Here is a 22,940-nt window from a genome sequence, read left to right as displayed (position 1 = left end):
GTACACATATGCTACATCAAAATTTGCCTAATCAACAATTTAATTCGAAAATAAAATTTTGACCGAATTTTGTTGATTAATTACAAAGTTATATAAATGTTTACAACATGATATATACGTGACATCGCCGAGTCATGAATTTACGAATTTTTTTAGGTTTTTATGTCAGACTAAATTACATGCTTCAAAATTTGAAAAAGCTCCAAACAACTCAATATTTTGAAAAAGATATAACATAGACTTCTTCTAACTGTTACATACATGTATATATATCCGTGTTCACGATTGAGTAAAATATACATCTTTATTCACAGTGTAATTTTATTAATATTATAAATCGTGTTCACGTACGAAGGAAAAAAAGAAACATGTAAACATGTTCATGTTCAATTACAATATGTTCGTGTTCAAAGTGGAGTAAAATTCACATGTTCATGTTCGGTTACGGTATTGTGTGTGTTCATAATGGAGTATTTATATATTCATGATCGGTAACGGTATTTTTTTTTTTTTTTGCTCATGATGGAGTATTTACATGTTCATCTTCGGTTACAGTACTGTTAGTTTTCATAATGGAGTATTTACATGTTCATGATTGGTTACGGTATTTTTATTTTTTTTTTGCTCATGATGAAGTTTTTACATGTTCATGTTCGGTTACAGTACTGTCAGTGTTCATGATGGAGTATTTACATGTTCATAATCAGTAACGGTATTTTTTTGCTCATGATGGAGTAATTTACACGTTCATGTTTGGTAACTTTTTTTGCTCATAATTAATGTAACTATTTATTACATGTTCATGTTTGGTTACAAAATTTTTTGCGTTCATGATGGAGTACTATTTACATATTGATGTTCGGTAACAGTATTTTCGTTTTCAAGATCAAGTACATCGTGAATACTAGTATAAATATATATGTGTACACTGACTTATTGATAACGGATACAGCTAATGCAGTCTGATTAAAAGTTCAATATCCTGCGAAGATCAAAGCAACGCACGAAATATCTGAATAAATCACTTCCGAATGAACCTTAATCACTGCATTCTATAGATTTCCAATTTCTGGATGGGTTTCATTGGGGCCAGTGACACCACTTTGTCGATGTATTAGTGCGCCATTGTATGAATACCTTCGTTTGTATTTTCGCATTATATCTGGGAACAGAAGATGAATCGGGTTCATTATCTCATATTATCATCGCTCGCCTCTCTGATGTAGCAGTGATGGCGACATGAAGGGCTCCTTTTTTTCTGTGTCAGTCTTGTCTGACAAGGAATCCCTGTCTCTAAGAAGCAAAATGTCCCTTTGTATATAAGTTTCATCAAGCGCATGCATGCATGCGAACAAACATCATATATTACGATAATCCCTATAATATCCGTCGACCGCCATATTTTACGCATGTTAAAAAAATAATTGATTTGTTAACCTAGCACCAAACGGCTGCGGTAAAATTTACAAATGGTTCTGTAAATCTACTAAATAAAAATTAATGATCACTTATCCATAAATTTGAAAGTATGTTGTTTTTTTTTTTAATTTCCAAAGGAAGACAAATTATTCGTTAATAACTACTTGTACAGGAATAGATCATCAAACAACTTAATAAGAACGGATGGACTATTTAAAGTTTTCTGGGCAGATAATGATAAAATAGTCTATTTCCAATCTTTTACTTATTTATAAGATCATACTGTCTTCTTCTTTCATCGATCATTCCGTTATTTAAGAACGTGGTAGTTTGGCTATATTCTAAAGCCCCCTGGTCTAAAAAAAGAAAAAAATAAACAGAGAGAAAACCTGCAATTAAGACTCATTAGCAGAGCCACAAAATGGAACTGGATCTCGGTCATTTGTTAGACTGAGAATCAATTCTGGGAATCTTGTTGGGTTATTGGCGAAACCTTTCTTTGAGACCAAAAATGTCACAATCTAGTTATTCGGAGCATTAATTGGTAAATGCCTCAATTTACCGTGGAATTTAAAGCAAGAAAAAAATATAAACAGAGGTTGACGTTTTTTTTTTGTTTTTTTTTTTGATAAGCTTGTTTCGTGTAAAAATCGAAATTTCGCCAAATACCGGTATTATCGAGCTACTATTTAAACGGAATTCGGTGTTAGTTATTGTTTTGCAACAACTGCATGATTAACCTTGTATGCAAAAACAAAAACGGACAATTAGACTACCCCTTGATTTTTTTCACGGTTTATTCCAAGTTTATTGTTTTCTAATCAAACGGTACACTGGTTTGTATACGTACACCCGAACGAGAATAATATTTATTGCTTTTTGGTTTTTAATTGTTTTCTAGTCATTGCTTCTTCTTCTTTATATATATTTAAAGCCGAATGGATAAAAATAAAATAAATGAATCTTAAAAAGGGGAATAAGATAACACTTCCATCAACGTTTATAATACCATAAAAAATATCAAATCAGGTCCTCAGAAATGAATACCATATTCTAAGATAAAATCGGTTAATTTAAACAAGTTACTTAAAACCAAAGAACATCATTGTAGTAATACAATTAGTTTCATAAATGTTGTTAACTACTATAGTATATTATATCATTATTAATCGGATTTTAAGTTAAGCACTCTCTTCATTCATAGATACTAGTAGGTGTAATATAATTCAAATCACACAAAAAATCCAGCTCTCCCGCTATAAACTTAAGATATGAGCTATGTCATAAATTTCACGTAAAAACCAAACAATTTGTTGAAAAACATCCCAAAAGAACATCTCTCTGTACCCCCCCCCCCTCCTTCCAACGGAACCATCAGATCTGGATACTTAGCACGGAATGTGTTGATAAACTGGTTCTGGCAGTACTTCGAGTCCGCAGGGTCGATAGAGAAACACCTACATACCATTATGTTGTTACGCTGAGTACTGTACAGTGATGACATGACCGCTTCCTTAATAATAACAATAACACCTGGCTTATCATATCCATCGATTTTTTTATGAGGCAGTTAAGAAGTGTCATGCACTTTGTTCATGTCCCAAGGGAAGAGCCCGAGGACTTACTTATCCATAGGATATCTGCTAACATTAGCACCGTGAAGGGATTTCGGGATAAAAAAGAACAAAATCGCTCTCTTGATCGCAGAGAGATTTTATACTGGTCACGTGGCTATTCGTTGAGGAGTTGGATTAAAGGGGTGTTAAATCACTGGCATACTATTGGTCATACTGTACTTGCCGTGTGCACTGTTCGCCTATTAAGCTTATTTTACCACCGTTAAGATCGATTGCTGAGGAGGGTTTATTATTTAATTCAAGCGGCAGCAGGTTGCATACATCCGACATGTAAGTATAGCTTTTATTTATATGTTCTACTTCCTTCCGTGTTTTGTCCGATTTGCTGATAATCTGTTGGGTTCAAGGCTAGTACAGATTAATTAGCATTACCAAAAAGTGGATCTTAAACTGCTTCCTTGGCTAAAATCTCTCTCTCTCTCTCTCTCTCTCTCTCTCTCTCTCTCTCTCTCTCTCTCTCTCTCTCAGTAATAACAACTTCACATGTGCGATTTTCAGAAGAACTGTTTATTCTTCTATGAGCCGGTGTAGTAATTGTACAAATGGCATGCTAGGATTTTTAAAAAAGAACTTGTGTGAAAACATCAAGTAGCTAATCTATACTTAGAGTAGGCATTGACGTGAATTCAACGCAGGTGGTAGAAATATGAACATTAAAAAACAGAAACTGTATTAGTCATGCATGAAAACAAAAAATGTGCAAAATGTACTCGGTCGTTTTGGTGTGTGGAAAACATCGCAGAATATTGTCAAGGGTTTAAAGTATTGTTTGAATGGCTGATTTCCTCAGAAAAGAAACTACTTGATTGTGAATTAAATACTAGTCAGTTTATTGTTACAAACATAGTCATACAGATCAGAGGCCTCACGGTCCGCGATTTCAGCGTAATATTTTGAGAATTAAAATTGTATTCTGTGTAGGTCCAAGTTTCAAATCTTCTCTTAATTGTATAAGAGATGTGGACAGGGGACATTCATTCTAATTTCTTTCAGTAAAAACACAGAGCTTTCTGTGCATTATACGACCATACTGCTATATGAACTTCTCTCAATTCTTATCGGAATTCAAGAAATTCGCATCGCCTGTCCAAACACAGCTTAATGATAGGAACGGTAATTATCCGCCTGTCTGTTTGTTTAGATCGGAACCTCTCTTGAGAATCTCGGCCGCGGTCAATATATTAAATCGAGTTTAATGACATATATCATAATGATAAATTCTAACGACATTGTTCAAACTGGTCACATAAAGCAGACTCCGCTTTATATTCATTCAATTACCCACACGATCAATAAACACGGATAATTGCATCTTTGCCAGTGTCACGGACATTACACAGTCTAGAATTGAAATGCCTTTTCGTTTATGCTTGTCCACCTACCCATCTTTTATCCAGATTTATCAACTAAACGATTTCTTTCCTGTATTTAATCAGGTACGATGCCGACCCAATCCAATTTCTAATGAGTCGTTAACTAACATAGCCATTAATATGATTGAGTCGTGTCGCGTGTAGGACTGTCTGCATTTAAGTGATTCTTTTTTATTGTTTAATGATAAATGTTTGGTGACCTATAAAACATGGGGTTACTACATAGAGCTATTTTGTTATGGTTTGTAAAAATCAGACGTGGTCGTCTTGGAAACAATTCGCATGGATAAACAAACATGTACTAAATGTTTTTACGATAGAGGAATGAAGAGTTGGCGAAGGAGTGGGGGGGGGGGGGGTTAGATCATATGCAACTTACAAACGTTGACAAATATATAAAAGCGAAGTTTAAATTGAATAAAACTTTAAAAATTCTCTACACTAGTATATCTGCGACAATTGTCCTTTTCTTAACACATTGGCAAATATATAAAAGCAAAGGTTAAATAAATTTTTTAATAAAAATTCTCTAAGTCTGCGACAATTGTCCTTTTCTTAACACATTTCTACCTATAGAAACTAGTTGTATGTATTGCTAAAAAAAAATTTAAAGCGAAATTAACGATTGATCAATAAGGGAATATCGTGCCAAGGAACTATTCTAGCAGACCCAAGCTTACTTATGGTGGTAATTATGGCCCCGTTTTGATGTATTTTTCATAAACCCCGCAATTAACTAGAGGAGGTTCTCATGACAAATAAATATCAGCAGCCTGTCGCTTTTACTACAGTCCAGCTCTATAACCATATCACTCTACACTGCAATGGCGAAGTGTGTTTGACGTTTCGTATAATTTGGTTTAGCTGCAGGCGAGGACACAAGTGAATTAAACCAGGTCACAACCGTTGACAAGGTATATAAAAGGAGGAGGAGGAGAAGGACTGCTCTTTATTGGTTTTTTCTTCTTTTTATTTTTTAAAGTGACTTGGAATCCTTCGACATTTTCGTATGAAGAATGGCTATGGTTACGCATAATGGACAAACGATCGGAATAGCAGACTACGTCTCACTTATAATTGAAGCAGCGAGGAAAATCATCGAAAGAGAACAACGAGAGAAGGGAAATTTGGATAAGAGTGGTATATCTTTAATCAGCGCGGACGCACCAGAAGACAGGCTAACTAACAGCGAATCAGAGACGCCAAAGGAAATGGAAAACACTACGCCAAACCCTTCAGGTAAATTGACGATAGCAGTACGATCAATTGTCAAGAAATTCAATGGATCAATTAATTTAAGAGTGCAATTTAAATTCTGTAAACTGAACCGATAAGGGAACGATTATTTCATGCATTTTTTATTGTACATGTCGAGTTTGTTCATTGCTTGCTGTCATCATAAACAAACAATATCGCTAATGTTGAAATCATGTCGACTGTTTTCGATAAAATGTCACACCTCCCAGTCAAACAAACTCCACAAATCCTACAATACGATAGAAGGAAAATTACAATGGTATGGCACCATCAAATTGATTTTTAAAAGTGTTTTAAAACCTTCATTACCATTAATTATACCGTGCTTCATATATCGAGGATTTGGGACATCATAATTTTTAGATCCATTTCCAGTTAATTGTCGGAATAAAATAGAGTTCGGATCCCTCTGGAAAAAGATAATCTTTAATGATCGAACTGGGATTAGTTCTGCAGCCAAGGAGAGGAAAATTTTAGCTATCATTTAATTTGATCCCAGTAATGGTGTTCTCTGTTGATAAGATTTGTTATCCTTACTTTTGTCGGCAAGTCGAAGAACATGCAGCAATCGTAATAAAATTTAGAATTCAATTAAAAATAATTCAATGCCCATTTTTTTTAGACATGAACTCGGTGATGTTGCGTTTGCCAGATGGAACCCTTCAATCGGTAGAAGATTACATCGTCGGAATTATAAAAGATGCAAGCAGTCAGATAGAAAAAGAACGCCAAAATACAAGTATTACAGCAGACGACATCTTTGATAAATCAGCAGACGTTGAAAACGTGCAGCAGACACCCCTAAAGACCGAACTAAACAACAGCACGCACGGAAAAGACTCAACACGTAATGATTTCTTAAATTGATGCTCATGGCTAATTAAATTTTCTATCTAAACTATATAATCCACGAAAAATTCAACAATGAAATACCTTAGATGACTAAGGTTATAATGAATTTAACTTGAGAGAGAGAGAGAGAGAGAGAGAGAGAGAGAGAGAGAGAGAGAGAGAGAGAGAGAGAGAGAGAAGTAAAAATATATAGAACATATATCTTCTTTTCTTTCAGCATCAAAGGCAGCTAAAGTATCTAGTCCAAGAGCAGGGCCAGTTTCAAAAGTCTTAAGCCGGATCTTTAAGGTACAATAAATCTGAGGGAGCCCTTTGTATAAATCTAGATAATAGTTTTTTCATATTCTGAATCCAATAGGAGTTTCTAATCTCAGACCAGATGTTGCAATTTAATTAAAACTCCCCCTTTGTTTATTTTCTTGTAAATTGTGTATCTATATATACATGAACATTGCTTTTGCTATATACATTCCTACATCCTTTCTGCTTATGATTATAATATTAAGGTTAAATGATCTTTTTCCTGAACTCTAGTTAACCTCCAAACTCTTCCACATAATACTTTAGATTCATCCTGCATGCTAAATGAATGATTACTAAGTGGAATCCTAAGTATACAGTTAAGGCTAAAATATATGATTCCCTTCATGTTCTTTTACAGCGAGGAAAAACAAAAGAGAAAGAAAAGCCTAAAGACGAAGTAATCCATGGATTTGACGAGTCACAAACAACAGACAGAGGTACCTCATTAATCTCTCCTTGACAGCGAAATATCAATACCTAGGATGGATTTATTTCCACCGTTCTCATCTTTCACTCTTGAACTTCCTCTTTTATTTCTCCCATATGTTTTCCTTGTGACAAAAAAGAAATTTACTAGTGTCAATGTGACAAGATTGCAAAGTGTCTCTGGCTCACCAAATGGGGTTTCACAATTTCCAATCAATTTCCTTCATGTCCATCAACACTGAATTTATTCCAAGTTTTTTTTAACGGAATTGGAATTAGTAAAATGTTGCTTACCCCCCATTTTCCATGGTTGTTTGATTGTTTGGAGTTGAGCATTAAAACTACAAGTACTGATAATACTGAAATGCAGATTAGATCAGTTGTTATTACATGCAGACGAAGTCCTTTGCTTTTGTTATAATAACTTTTATTAGAAGTAAAACAATTTTCCTTTTCATGTTATTAAAAAAAAAAAAGTATAATATTATGAACAATAATCATTTCCTTATTTGACACTCAACATACAAAAACTTGCATAGACAATTGAATTGGACAAGTCAGGAATACATTTCTTATTGATTTCTACTCGCTAATAACCTGTTAACAATATAGAAAAAAATGTAATAAATCAAGTGAGAATTGTTGAAGACCTGGCAGCAATTTTCAGCAACTTGCCATGAAGAATATTCTAATATTGTCTCATGCTAATTTGGATGGACTTTTGGAAGACATTATATGGAATTGATTTTCTGTGTAATTATCGTTACACAACCTCTTGATATACTGGCAAATTTCTTCACAGTCTAGCCATTAATTTTTTTGGCATCAAATAACTGGCATTGATGGTTTTGTTAAAGTTCTGATCAATTATTCAATGATCAAATATTTCCTTCATCTTGAACAAGAGGAAGAATTAGTGAGAGAGATAAAATTATCAACCAGACACTACATAAAATATTAACTAGGTAGAAGGAAATAAATAAAATCCACCTTATTCATCTATATACATTACCTATGTGGCATATCAAATTTCAGTCAATTTTCCTTTCATGTTTCCAATTAAATTTTGATGTGCATGCAATACCATTTGAAGAAAGGGAAAATCATATACTGTGGAATCTAGAATTCGTGGTGGCTCAGTTTTCGTAGTATTCATGGATAGCACTCTCCCAAGAATTTACATCCTTGACAAAAACAAATTTCAAAAGAGTCAATTTTTCTTACTGAAATTGAGAACCGCGCATTCACGAATTACTTTCCCACAAATAAGCAAAAAACCCTTAATCCACGAAAATTGGCCCCCATGAATTTAATTGGTTCTACAATACTGCATGTTATACATGGTACATAAAGTGCATACCATTAAAAAAAAACAACATTCAAAGTAATTTTGAAAATTTCCATATGACAAGTAATGGTATTATTATTTTTAAAAATCTTTTTCAGCTGCAGAAGAAGGATGTTCGCCCATTAAACCTGAGCCAGGCTCCCCCAACAGTATCCACAGTGAAGAGATTACTGCTCATGTTGCCACTGAAAACCACCAATCTCCTGGCAAAGACTCCAAACAAGAAATTCCCAAAGGAAAGGGAAAACTCAAAAAGAAAAATTCCCTTAGGAAAATGTTATCCTGCTTTTCTTCCAAGGCGGCTCAAGCAGACTGACCTTCGATTGGACAATTATTTGATATCTAGACAAATCTAAAATCTGATATCTGATATCACAGAGTGGCATCAGTTCAAACATGATATCTATACCCTGTTTAATTATCAAGAGGATTTATCTGACTTCTTTGTAGATTCTGGATTTTATGAACATCTGTGATCACATTGGATTTAATAACTGTGACCCCTGGAAAATACCGGTATCTGAATTTTGCGAAATTGAATTAGTGGGTAGGATGACGAGTCGATCATTGTTACTGTCTTATTAAATAACATAAAGTAAGGATATTGCATTAATATTCTGCAAACTCATCAATAACTGTGTGCCATGAAGATTGATTAAGCTGCCAAATTAGAGACATTTTTTGGGTGTGAAATAAATCATTTCAAATGTTCCCTGCAGGAAGAAAACCAAGAGAAATTAGTGATGAAGAAAATTGCATTCATTTGAGTCTGCTCTCTTCCTGTCAGGCAAGAACAACAAGGATTTTCTCCCTCCTTGAAAGTGAAATAATGAACGGCCAATATGGAAAATTGCAGGATTCAGTCAATTCCCCTTGGATTTGCAGGTCAGAGCCATCACAACTTGCTAGGCATTGGAGACTGATCCAGAAGACGGGTTCAATACTACTAGGGTTTTGATGTTGAACAGACACTGGATCCTTTCTGTAGTATGAATGGCGTGTGTGTTATTTACTGTAGGAGAACAATTATGTCATTCTAAACAAGACAATTTAATGACACAATGTAGTTTGAACTGTCATATGACTTTTGCAACACTGAAATGCAATTCACACCAAAAAATTATCTGCTTTGAAAGTACACCAGCTTATTTGATTATTTTACAGTGTGAACTTAATAGACATTTATAGTTTCAAAATCCATATAGCACATTGTTTTGATGGTGCTAATTTTGATTCTCTATGGTGGTTGATTACAAATCACCAAAATTAAGCTATTGTATATAATTTGTATAGTGTAAAATTTTTCTCTTAAAAAATTGCAAAGTCCTACACCTGCTATATGATAACCTCAAAGGTTCAAAATACATATTGTTTATTATTAAAGTACTTACCTAAGAATAGATAATTTATCAAAATCTAAATGATAGATGGGGTCATATTTAATGCCAAAAAATTACCTTTTTTTTTTCAAAAATGCATGCACTATAATATCAAAATTAATTTTTCCTGGACTGGGTACTTGTTTCTTGTTTTTAAATGTATGATGTACTTAGTATGGGTGTGGAACTTGTTGTATTATTATTTATTTGATATCACTTTATATGTTTCTATTATATCAGTTGAATCCCTTAATTAACAAAGTCCAATCTAACAAGTGGTTACTAGTATTCCTCTCCTGGCCCCCGTGTTTGCCATTAACTTTAGAATCAATACACATAGAGAACGGCAATATAATTTGTTCATTGAAACAAATGTTTTTTTAACAAGTTGCTGTATATAATTGTATTATATTCAAATCATTGAAACTGCTCAGTTTTGGGTATTCATTTTTTCATGGACACTTACTTTGAAATTGATACTTTGGTGATTTGAGAGAGAGAGAGAGAGAGAGAGAGAGAGAGAGAGAGAGAGAGAGAGAGAGAGAGAGAGAGAATAAATATGTACTTATCGGTACATATACATGTGTATGTCTATTATAATTTATTTTTGGTGAAAAATACTTCACCATATTGATCGTCATTTTAACAAAGTAAAGCTTTTAAATGACATTGTAAAAAATATTCCGTTATATGGCATGTTTTGACTGGTCTATCAACCATTTTGTATGTGTATATATAGAAATATGTCGGGAAAATTAACACAAGTATTTCTATTATGGTAAACAATAGAATGCTTAGTTTAAAACTCTAGTTCTGATGTTTTTTCATTTAGGGTGTGTGTGTGCATGTGCATTATAAACATAATTTAGTAAAAGGAAGGAAAAATCATTGAAAATACTGGTCAATGAAATCATATTCTTTATCATGGAAATTTATTTAAAATATCAAAACTTATGTAATTTACAATAAATTGTAAAGAATTCTCGCATTAAGTATAGTTTTTTTTAGCTTGCTTCCCTCTCCCTCTTCACACACACACACACACACACACACACACACACACACACACACACACACACACACACACACAATGTTGTTTACATAAAATTGTTTAATGTCTACTGATATGTTTTTATAGATGAAATAAATTCAAAACCTGCAATAAACGTTCAAAAGAAAATTCTTTGATCTTTTATTCCCTTTATCTATACATGTGTCATACATGTATTAAAATTCTGTGTTTGAAACGGATGGACTGTAAACCAAGTACTGCATGTACTGGTTTACACATCTTTTTAAAAAAAGCAAATGGCTGAGGAAGAAATAGTCTACAGTACATCAACAAATATCTAGGAGCAAGTTGTCATTCTGTATATTTTATATGTTTTTTCATATATTGAACCACTGACTCAAAACAATAACCTGCAAGAGTTTTTACGAGTGCATACTGCAGATATTTATTGCAGGAGTACAATGATTAGTTATATCATGTACATGTAACACAATGTATTGGTAATTTAAAAACATACCCAGTATGCATTAAAATTACTACCCAGTAGTCACATAGAAGTAGTCTGCCCTTGGTTTGATGGATAGACAGAATGAAACAGAACGGAATGGATGGACTGTAACTATTCAGTTAGACTAACAGCTTAGTAGACTTCTATACAAGCATATCGAGTCAGTTTTCCACCTCTTATTTCCTTAATTCTACCAACATGTCGTAGAATTGTTAACACAGACCGCCCAACACTGTCCATTTTGAAGTTAGTGAATTCCTTGATGTCCCCATCCACTATAAAGTGCTCCCCTGTAAGTGTAAATTTCATGTTTGCAATTATCATGCATATTATTGGTGACTGGTCTGTGTTTAAAAAATTCCTATAAACTAGGGTAAAGGCATTGGTGGAACCCTTGATCAGTCTTTCTCAACCACTTCTGAACTGACTGTATTTATGTTGAATAAAGTGCCTATCATATTCCGATTCTCAGTTAAAGAGAGGATACAATTTCCTTTAAATTGAATATGATATACACTACTTCTAGAACAAGTACCTGATGACATCATTGAAATGAAAATACAATATTTTCTATAAAAAAACATATTTCAGGTGAATTTGACAGTGGCACACAGAATTTTTAATGTCGGGCAGTGGTACTATTAAAATTTTTATTTTTACTGTGGTGGTCGTAGAGTGTGCACAGTTATAACACTATAAAAGGTTCATGGAGAACCTTGGAAGTAGATCAAACATGATTTGTTAAACAGAAGGTCCTTGTGAACTGACCTTTGGTATCCTTGGACTCCTGTTCTTTGTATCGTTCATATCGTTTCTTGTTCAGATCGTTCAGAGTGGTTCTCTTCATTCCTAGAACTTTGTACTTCTCACTGAACGCCTTGTTCAGTTCATCAATGGCTGTGTTCACTTGACTGTAGTTCATTCTTCCTTTCATGTATCTATGAAAGATGAAAACAAATGAATGTTTATGTTCACAATGATCTGCTCTGTGGATGAATCCATTGAGAAAATGATTGTGAAATACAGGAGCATTACAGTTTACATGTATCTAGTCATCAACAATGAAAGTTTGACATTCATGTTTCAGATGTAAAAGCATCTTTGTTAAAAAAAAAAAAATCAAACACGAAAGGGGAAATAACTCTAAAATTTTCTTCAACTTAACAATAAAATATCTCTTTAAGGTACCTCACTACACCTAGACTTATACTTTTTAAGACACTACGTCACAAGATTGCGATTTAAATATTTTGTTAAACTGTGTATATTGTTCGATTCGGTTGTCTATCGTCATAGCTCAGTGGTTAAAGTATTGGGCTTCTGAACCGCAGATCATGAGTTCAAATCTGCCTGGAGCTTTTAATCATGTTTACTGAATTAAATTTTCGAAAATGTAATTTTTCATCCAAAATTGCACATTTTTTGCCTATATAACTTAAATAATTCTTATCCATTATGATATCTATCATAATCAAGTAATTTTCTGCTGATTTGAGAAAATATTTCGAGGTGTAGTGAGCACCTTAACCATTTAACAATTTACATTTACACAAAATGTGACTAAAAATTATTGATTATGATTTCATGCTGGAAAAAGGTTTTGGGGTTATCTTTCAACATTAGATATTTTTTTTCTTGAGTATTAATTATGAAATACAGCAAACACAAAGAACAAAGGATATCTTCATGAATATGCATCAAAGTGATCACACAGCATTGTCTTACTTTGGGACCCCTTCAAATTCTTCCACCGTGATGTACACCAGGGTGGGGATATACACATTTTTGGCAGGTCTTCTTCCCCTGGAGGGCCCTCGTTTCTTTGGGTTGTTTTCTTTGTCCTCTGAGGAGGAAGTTCTCCTAACTGGTGCTGCAGTAATTTCATCTTCACAACACTTGCTAAAGAATTAAAATACATGAAAATTCAAATATATAACAATATCAATACTTGTATTTCATTTTCATTCATGTAAAATACAGACCAAAAGGAAATCAGTCTAAATAATACAATTTTATTCCCCAAACTCTCAAAGAAAAAGCAACAAACAACATCAAACTTTAATTTTATTTTGTGATTTACTGGACACAAACTGTTTTTTTGTTGACTAATTTCGTGATCAGGAAATTAAATCAGGGACTTTTGAAGACTGGTTTGCTGTGAAAAGAATCCTAACAACAGAACTCTCACGAACCTTGTGAAAATATCTCGCATACGAATAAAATTTGGTTTACTGTACTCAATACAAAGTATTAAATTTTCCATTACTTGACAACATTTATTCACATATTTTTTGTTTGTTTGGTGTGGTTATTTTTGAAATCTTATTAACACAAAAACTTTGACTCAAATAGTATGTGTAAAGATTCCTGTTTTTATACTTTTGTTGTGGTGGATCTGGTTTGACTGGTTTTGGTAGGTGTGTAGGAAGGTTATCCACCATGTGTTGCAAACAGCTGACATCAATGCTCTCAGTTAATGCCTAAAACAGTACGAAACCAAAACAGGTACATATTATTAATGATGCAATAATGAAAAACATGTAAAGAAATAAAAAAATTTTCATGTTATATACCGTAATGTTTCAGAAGAAATAATCAAATGCATAAAAAATACCATATTCAATTCATGAATGAATATCCACAACATGTTATGTTTACATGTTTAATGAACATATTTCTCTTTTAATTTATCTTTAATCACATACAGTGTCAAGCATCTAAGCAAGCTTTTTTACTGGCCATTGTCATTTTCTTTAAAAAAAGAAGTCCATACCTTCAATTCATTGACTTTAGTTTGTCTGTACTTTAAAGTAGACTTAATATCTTTTAAAGTTCCTGAGAGGCCATCAATCTCCTCTGCAAGATCTTCAATATGTTCTTGACATGTTATTTCATCTTCATCGTCTTCACACATTTTCTTGTTGGTCTTCAGGTCCAACATGAATCTGATACCGTCTAACTTTTCACAGAAATGATTCATCAGCGCCATTAAACTATTGGACTCCATGATTCTCTGCTAAGAGGAATAATTTAATTTTAAATATTTATACCATCACATGATGTATCATGTGTAATAAGTATCAATAATCACACAAACCTATAGTCTGTCCCAAGATATTAACACAGCACAATTGGATGAAATTTAATAAAAATACAGGTACCTGTGGAAGAAATCAACTGGACAACATTGAGATGGTGACCATCTCAAAGGGCCTTCCTTAAATAATGGACAATGAATGAAAAGCATTTTAGAGAATGTTTCTTTGACCTTGCCCTATAACTTAGAAATTTTCCAGCTGGCAATAAACTTTTAATTCAATCCCATTACCCCTAACATACAGGCATTTTTGTTCAACCTGAGCAAGATTAAGCAAATGTGAAATAATCTCAGTCTTAAACTGATTATAAAGAGATCTGCTATGACCTATGACCTTGGACCAAAGGGAGAAAAGATATGCTCTGGACAAGAACAAGGTCACTGCACACCCTTTGCTCAAAAGCTCAGTTTATGTGGAGTATGAGTCAAATACTGTAGATTCCTTATTTTACGCGTCAGGTACTTAATTCTGCGATTCAACAATTTTCCATCAAATTGAGAGAACAATAAATCACTAATGCCAAAATTTTATCATAAATTCATGACCTTTAAATGAGTCCGAAAATTAAATGCAAGATTCTAGAATTCGCGAGAAGGGCTTCTCACGATTTTACGCGAATATTACTTCCTCGCGTTTATTTAGGAATTTACAGAAGGGTTAAGTGGAGAATAAATATGTTCTGAATATGTAATTTTTTCATGATCAAATATGACCTTGACCCTTGACCTACAAACTTCATTCAAGACCACTTCACACCCTTTGACCATAGATACTCTTTGAGTGAAGTTTGAGATGGATAGGACCAAGGGGAGAGAAGATATACTCCGGACAAGGATTTTTCATATAAATCTACTATGACCTTCTGCTTCGACCTAGAAGTATGGTTCAAGGTCACTGCACACCCTTTACCCAAAGGCTCTCTTTGTGTGAAGTATGAGCCAGATTTGGCCAAGGGGAGAGAAGATATGCTCAGGACGAGAGATCTCCGACGGACAGATGGATGGAAGGATGGAGAAATGTGACATCTTTTCTCCATTCTGAAGTCACTCAGAATGCCTTGCACAATTTTTCAAAGTTATTATCAGGGTATTTTCATCATGCTTCAATGCAAAATTCCCATAGACTTTTTATCTTTAACCATGTATTCACATTTGACAAGCTAGAGGGTGCATTTTAAAAAAAAAATCTTGGAATTTTCGTACTATTGAATGAACATCGTTTGAACACTGAGGTAAATATCGAATAATTTTAGAAAATAAGCTGCATAAATATCATGGTACAGATTATATGGTCCAAAATTTTCATTTTCATGTTCCCTGTTTTAAACAGTGAAACTAACAAGAATGAAATTAAATTTCTGTAAGAAATCTATTCTATAATGAAAAAAATTGACATAGTTCTCCTCAGACCTTGCACCTGATGCACAATTTAAACAATTTTTTCAGGGTAGTTTAATGTCATTTATAATACAAAAAGCCTGTAATTTTTTAAGGTAGGGGGTTCAAGCCCAAGCCCCATCCCCCTGGGTTAATTATCACTAATAAATGTTCAGTGAAAGATGTGGTATGAAAGGATTGAAAAGGGTGCAGGTGTGTGACGCAGGCATTGTAGCCAGTATCATTTCAGCTGGTTAGGAAAGTGAGAGATCATGAGTTTCTCATTTCTAAGTTAATATCTGCAATTTTCATTTGTTTTAATATTGTGCATGATAGAGTTCTGAGAGATGAAAGTGAGTGGTTGATTGAGTTATGGGAGAGTCTAAGGAGTGAAAGATAATTGGTATGGCAATACCCAGGGAACACAAGGGAGACAGAGGAGAATGAGTTTGGATGTTAAAGAGTGAGGACGCATTTTGATATTACCTGTGTGTTAAGAGTAAATTCTAACCTTAATTTCATTGTAGTAAGAATTCTACAAATTCTTGTAAGGTCAGCAAATGATGTAAATTATGAATGGGGGAGAGGCTTTGACAGTTCTCCCCGCTATCTTTCACACCTTATCGCTCAAATCGTGGGACTTGGCAGATTTGGTTCCAATTAAATTTTAGATTATAAACAGGCTAGGCATTTTCACATTAATCTTTGTTTTAACTTTTAATTACCTCCATCCTGTCCGTGGGAATTTGACATTTTATTTCTATTTAAAAGATATTGTATAAGAAATTCTGTCAGTCTTTGTTCAACCTCGCATTGATACACACATGGAATAAACTGATGAGAAGTCATTCGATTGGGTTCAGTTTTATGCGTGTAACAATTTGGTGGCAGCGTCGGGATACTTTCACTCATAGTCGTGGTGTAACGATTGAAGTAAAAGTGTATTTTACTAATTATTGTGGGGAAACAATTTTTAGTTAAAGTGAACCAATACCTATTAAATATGTCGGACACGGAGGTTGATGACACAGGAAGGCCAAGGCGAGCTACAACCCAAAAACTAATCGAGTTTACAGAAGATGAGCTTGTAGAAGAACAACCGCAATTGTTTAGGCAACCTAAAAATCCGCCGTTAAAGAAAAAAACAACAAAGAAGGATCAAAATTTGGCAATCGAGTTGGAAAGAGAAAAAATTGCCTTGGAACGCGAAAAACTTAAGATAGAAATGGAAAAATTGGCTTTAGAAAGGGAAAAAATTCAACTGCAAAAACAGGAAAATGAACCATCAGCAAAAGCTGTGCCGTTTAAGATCAAATTACAACCGTTTGACCCGAAATGTGATGACATACTAACATTTCTATCAGAATTTGAGGCTATCGGGGAGCAAGCTGAATGGAATGAGAAACAAAAAGTCTTACAATTAAGAACTCTTTTAACAGGTGAGACTCGTCAAATTTCATCACAGTCATCATCTACATTCGATGATTTAAGAAAGGCACTTGTTGATCGATATGGAAAACGCCCACATGAGTACTTTAATGAACTCGTAAACGTAAAACGTGAAGGAAATGAAACATACAGAGGGTTGTTTTCAAGAATAGATAAGTACCTACGGAGATCCATTGAGGACAAGGATCCAATAGAAATTTTGCGAGAAGAATTTTTTCTAAAAGCATTACCGCCAGCACAAGCACAATGGGTAAGAAGAAACAAGGGATCATCTACTGTCGTGGAAGCTGCCGAGGACTACATACCGCCAAAAGGACCAAGGGAAGTTGGACCATCCCAGGGGTTTACCGGGAATGGCAAAGGAACTGGACCAACTCAGGGATTTACTGGGAATGGCAAAGGATCGGGACCAGGAAATGGTCAAAACCAAGGATGTGATATGTTTTAAATGCAATGGCAAAGGCCATTTTGCTAATAAATGTCCTAAAATTTCATTAGTGTCTAAAATAATTAAACATGAATGTGATGGATTAATCTACATTCCAGGACACGTGAATGACAGGGAAGTTTCCTTTGTGAAGGATACAGGAGCGTCAATGACTTTATTAAGGAGGACCTTGTAGATTCCTCATGCATTTTGGAGGGACAGAAGACCACACTGTACACAGCCATCGGGCAGCCATTTGAGGCCAAAATTGGGATAGTGAAACACGACACTCCGTACTTCAAAGGACATACACAGGTTGGTCTTGTTCCTTCTCTGGTAGCAGATGCGCTGCTAGGAAATGATGTCATTAGCAGGAAGAATGTTAATGTTGTGACGAGAGCACAAGCGCGTCAAGAAACAAATGAAGAAGTATTGTTTGACCGAAAAATGAATGAATCTGATGTAAAACCAAAAGAGATTGAAGCAATAAAGGACAGTGAAACAACAGAGACTGTAAACATTGAGAACCTACATGGAATCAATGCAGAAAAACTTGCAGAACTTCAGAGGAATGACCCAAAGTTAAAATCATGTCGGGATAAGGCTGTATCGACAGAAACAGCCTGCACAATACCACTCGCATTTTATTGGGAAAATGGAATCTTAAAACGAAAATGGACATCGGCAAACCAACAAAAGCAGGGATATCAAATTGTCCTACCAAAAACTCTCCGACAATCAATCATAAAACTTGCACACAACCAACCACTTGCAGGACACCTTGGAACAGAGAAAACAAAAGAACGCATTTTGAAATCTTTCTATTGGCCAGGGATGTTCCATGAAATCAGCGATTACTGTTCTTCATGTGACGTATGTCAGAAAGTTGCAAAAAGAACCAATGTGAAAGTCCCAATGATCAATACGCCAATTATATCTACTCCGTTTTTCAAAATATCAATGGATATCGTAGGCCCTTTGGCTAAAACAAAGAAAGGAAACAGATTCATTCTCACCATTGTTGATGACGCAACGCGTTACCCAGAAGCATTCGCATTGAAAAGCTGTGATGCTGAGAGTGTGGCAAACGCTCTCATTGAACTCTTTAGCCGGGTAGGCATTCCGAAAGTTATCTTGACTGATCAAGGAACTAACTTTACGAGTAAACTCATCAAGGAGTTATTCACATTGTTGAAAGTGAAGGGAGTGACAACTTCACCATATCATCCTCAAGCAAATGGAAAAACTGAACGTTTCAATGGGACATTGAAATCGATATTAAAGAAGCTTTGCACTACTGAGGAGCTAGAGTGGGATACTCTACTCCCATATGCATTGTTCGCTTACCGTGAAGTCCCTCATCAGGAGACGGGATTCGCACCATTTGACCTACTTTACGGGTGGCCAATCAGAGGACCAACGGAAGTAATAAAAGAATTTATGGCAGGAGAAGAGGAAATCCAAATGTCAACCATCGAGCATATAATCAAGATTCGACAAAGGTTACAGGATGTTACGTCAGTGGTAAAAGAAAATCTGACAAAAAGGAAGGAATTCGTTAAAAAATGGTATGACAAAACAGCGTCAAGGCGAGAATTCCAACCTGGAGATGAAGTTCTCATCCTGTTACCATCAGAATCATCACGAATGGAGGCTCAGTGGAAAGGACCCTACCGTGTGACAGAACGCATCAATGATGTCAATTACAAAGTCAATGTAGGAGGACGACGCGGAGTGGCAGTGTACCACATAAATCTCTTGAGAGAGTACAAAAGATCCATACTCTTTGTTGCTGAGAAAACAGAAGACACTGATGGACTAGAAGAAGCGACTCCATGCACTGAAAACAACGAAACCATAAGCGATTTGAACTTCGGCGAAAATTTAGACCATTGTCAAAAACAGGAAGTCCACAAAATATTCATAAAATATGAAAATGTTTTCACCAACAAACCTGGTCATTGTACCCTGACGGAACATAGCATCAGAACAACAACAGAAACACCAATATTTCAAAGACCGTATAGAATTCCTGAAGCAAAACAAGCAGCCGTGAAGGACGCAATTGAAGAAATGTTGAAGCAGAGACAAATTCAACCATCAAATAGCCCTTGGAGTTCGCCAGTTGTCCTTGTAAACAAACCAGATGGAACTATCAGAATCTGCATTGACTACCGAAAACTCAATGAAATAACAGTGTCAGATGCATACCCAGTCCCAAGAATCAGCGACATCCTGGAAAAAGTTGGAAATGCCAAATTTCTAAGTCATTTCGATCTGACCAAGGGATACTGGCAAGTTCCGTTGTCAGAAGATTCCAGAGAAAAATCAGCCTTTGTGACCCCATATGGACTTTACCAATTTTTAGTTATGCCATTTGGAATGAAAACCTCACCTGCAACATTCATACGCCTAATGGACAAGGTGTTACATGACGAGAAAAATGTTGTTACATATTTTGATGATATAGTGATTTTCTCAGATTCCTGGGAATCTCACCTTGAGGATATCGAGAATGTTGTCAAGAAATTGCAGGAAGCTAACTTGACCGTTCGCCCTTCAAAGTGTAAGATAGGAGCTACACAATTGAAATGTCTGGGACACATTGTCGGGAATGGAAGCGTTACACCAGACCCATCTAAAGTACAGGCTATTCAGGACTTTCCTCTTCCGGTGACGAAGAAAAACCTGAAATCGTTCTTGGGATTGACGGGCTACTACCGTGCATACATAGCGAAATACGCCGAAATTTCCGTATTGCTAACGAACATGTTGAAGAAATCTGAACCGACAAAATTAAAGTGGAACTCGGAACAAGTGACGGCATTCAAACTCTTGAAGGAGGCCCTGATGACAGCACCAGTCCTAATAACACCAAAATTTGAAAACCCGTTTATTTTCCAAACTGATGCAAGTCAATACGCAATAGGAGCCGTTCTCAGCCAAGAAATGATAGATGGTGACCATCCAGTATCCTACATCAGTAGAAAACTATTGCCGCGAGAACAAAACTACTAAACAATTGAAAAGGAACTTTTGGCAATTGTTTGGGCCATCGGTTCTTTCTCCTATTACCTGGACGGCAGGAAGTTCTTTGTGGAGACAGACCATAATCCACTTAGCTGGCTTCATCGCATGAAAGACAGAAATCAAAGACTCTTACGTTGGGCCCTTTCATTACAACCATTTGATTTCGAAGTAAGATACCGCAGAGGCAGTAAAAATCAAAATGCAGACAGTTTATCGCGTATATAAACTAACTATCCAAGTGTATTATGAATAGTGACAGTGAATTTGAAAAATATGGACTGTTAACTATTGCTTTTACATTAAGTATAATTTGTGACTTATGGACTGTTATCTGTTAATGGAGTGTTAATGGACAATTTTTTTTTACAATGTAAAACAGTGAATTTTATTGTTTTGAAATATGTATTATTTCCTAATTTTAATTACCCTTACAATTTTAATTTTGAAAAAATTCAACTTTTCTAGTTAAATTTTTATCTTAAGGACAGAGGTGTTAAGAGTAAATTCTAACCTTAATTTCATTGTAGTAAGAATTCTACAAATTCTTGTAAGGTCAGCAAATGATGTAAATTATGAATGGGGGAGAGGCTTTGACAGTTCTCCCCGCTATCTTTCACACCTTATCGCTCAAATCGTGGGACTTGGCAGATTTGGTTCCAATTAAATTTTAGATTATAAACAGGCTAGGCATTTTCACATTAATCTTTGTTTTAACTTTTAATTACCTCCATCCTGTCCGTGGGAATTTGACATTTTATTTCTATTTAAAAGATATTGTATAAGAAATTCTGTCAGTCTTTGTTCAACCTCGCATTGATACACACATGGAATAAACTGATGAGTTCGATTGGGTTCAGTTTTATGCGTGTAACACTGTGTTTTATTTCTATTGTGAAATTTGTGTTCGTTATGTAATAAACTTGTAAATATAAACAATAGTTATCAATCACTGCCGGTGACAGGCAGGATCCCTGTCACAATTCTATTGTGATAAGTTGGCAAATTTATGTTTATGTTTATCAGAGATCTTGTTAGTCTGAGTGAACGTTAAATGTTGAGCTGGCACTTAAAGGGGCATGGTCACGATTTTGGTAAAAAATTACTTCCCCAATCTTAATGTTTACAATGTTTCACTAAGGCATTTTTAATAGTCATTTCAAATTTGAGAGCTATTAGTTGAGGTTTTAGCGAGTCAAGAGCTTGGAATTCTTTGCCATGTAAACAAAGCTTTTGTTTACGTTTTGAATGTTGAAGTAAAAATTCCAGTTGTAGACCTAAAATGAATGTGTTAAGTGTTAAGAACTGTTTATTCATGCTTAAAATGAATAAGCAGACAGACAACTCAACTTGAAAACTATTTTTGACTGGTATATTGAACTTATGTAAACAAAAACAGGGCACGAGCCTTGTTTACATGACAAGAAGTTGTGAGCCCTGTATCTTGCTCATAACGCTACAACTGGCTCTCAAATTTCACTTGATCACTAGAAATGCATTCCTAAAGCATTATAAATAATAAAAACAGAAAAATAGAATTTGACCAAAATCGTGAGCATGCCCCTTTAATTAATATTGCATCTGTCTGTGCAGCCATGTGCAGCTGGTGGGTTTCTGATATCTTATCAGACCTGCAGGAATAGGGGGGTCATTGGTTTCAGAATTGCCGCACTGGGAAACTGTACTGGATTTGAGATATATCTATTGAAGAGGACAGATCTTTAAGTTCATCATAAGTATTGTGTTTTGCTCTCGCAGTGAATATGTGTAAATATGTAAATAAACTGTAAATAAAACTATTGTTTTAATTTAATTGACAAGTCCGTCACGTTACACTATTTATACTAGAATTTCCTCAGTACAAAATCATATCAAACAAACCTAAAATAAAATAGCCTACCTGATGTGTCTCTATATTAAAAAAAATTTAAACTATCAAATAAAAATATCTCCCCTCAGTGATGATCAAACGGTTTTACATGCTTTTTACGAAGAAATTCTCAAATAAACTATATTAAAAACCAAAATCATTAAATGTTGTTTTCAAAA

General features: G+C 34.8%; 2 protein-coding genes across 3 annotated transcripts; one reads left to right on the top strand and one right to left on the bottom strand.

The window, feature by feature from the left end:
* The first annotated feature begins 2,878 nt into the window (after nt 1-2,878).
* On the top strand, nt 2,879-11,177 carry LOC128175466 (uncharacterized). The gene is made up of 6 exons (XM_052841097.1): nt 2,879-3,326; nt 5,412-5,668; nt 6,309-6,533; nt 6,756-6,826; nt 7,200-7,278; nt 8,714-11,177. The coding sequence occupies exons 2-6, from the start codon at nt 5,446-5,448 to the stop codon at nt 8,929-8,931; spliced, it is 816 nt and encodes a 271-aa protein (XP_052697057.1). The 5' UTR covers nt 2,879-3,326; nt 5,412-5,445; the 3' UTR covers nt 8,932-11,177.
* On the bottom strand, nt 11,170-22,937 carry LOC128175465 (spindle and kinetochore-associated protein 1-like). Of its 2 annotated transcripts, none has more exons than XM_052841096.1 (6): nt 22,792-22,937; nt 14,288-14,527; nt 13,894-13,994; nt 13,240-13,413; nt 12,283-12,452; nt 11,170-11,804 (listed from the first exon to the last, which is right to left on the bottom strand). In XM_052841096.1, exons 2-6 carry the CDS (start codon nt 14,519-14,521, stop codon nt 11,647-11,649), a joined length of 837 nt encoding a protein of 278 aa, XP_052697056.1. In that variant the 5' UTR covers nt 14,522-14,527; nt 22,792-22,937; the 3' UTR covers nt 11,170-11,646. The 2 variants fall into 2 exon arrangements, with proteins under 2 accessions (XP_052697056.1, XP_052697055.1); XM_052841095.1 differs by having other exon boundaries at nt 14,288-14,530; nt 22,792-22,935.
* Between the last annotated feature and the right edge of the window lie 3 nt (nt 22,938-22,940).

The sequence above is a fragment of the Crassostrea angulata genome, chromosome 3 (assembly GCF_025612915.1).
Source record: "Crassostrea angulata isolate pt1a10 chromosome 3, ASM2561291v2, whole genome shotgun sequence".
NCBI classification, from domain to species: Eukaryota; Metazoa; Mollusca; class Bivalvia; order Ostreida; family Ostreidae; genus Magallana; species Magallana angulata.
This window is presented reverse-complemented; position numbering and strand designations above follow the sequence as displayed.

Coding starts and splice junctions, on each gene's coding strand:
- LOC128175465 (XM_052841096.1), bottom strand. CDS start 14,521: ATGGAGTCCAATAGTTTAATGGCGCTGATGAATCATTTCTGTGAAAAG. Junction 13,995..14,287: donor CTAAAGTCAATGAATTGAAG/GTATGGACTTCT, acceptor GTACTGTTTTAG/GCATTAACTGAGAGCATTGA. Junction 13,414..13,893: donor CCAGATCCACCACAACAAAA/GTATAAAAACAG, acceptor TTAATTCTTTAG/CAAGTGTTGTGAAGATGAAA.
- LOC128175466 (XM_052841097.1), top strand. CDS start 5,446: ATGGCTATGGTTACGCATAATGGACAAACGATCGGAATAGCAGACTAC. Junction 5,669..6,308: donor CACTACGCCAAACCCTTCAG/GTAAATTGACGA, acceptor CATTTTTTTTAG/ACATGAACTCGGTGATGTTG. Junction 6,534..6,755: donor GCACGGAAAAGACTCAACAC/GTAATGATTTCT, acceptor CTTTTCTTTCAG/CATCAAAGGCAGCTAAAGTA.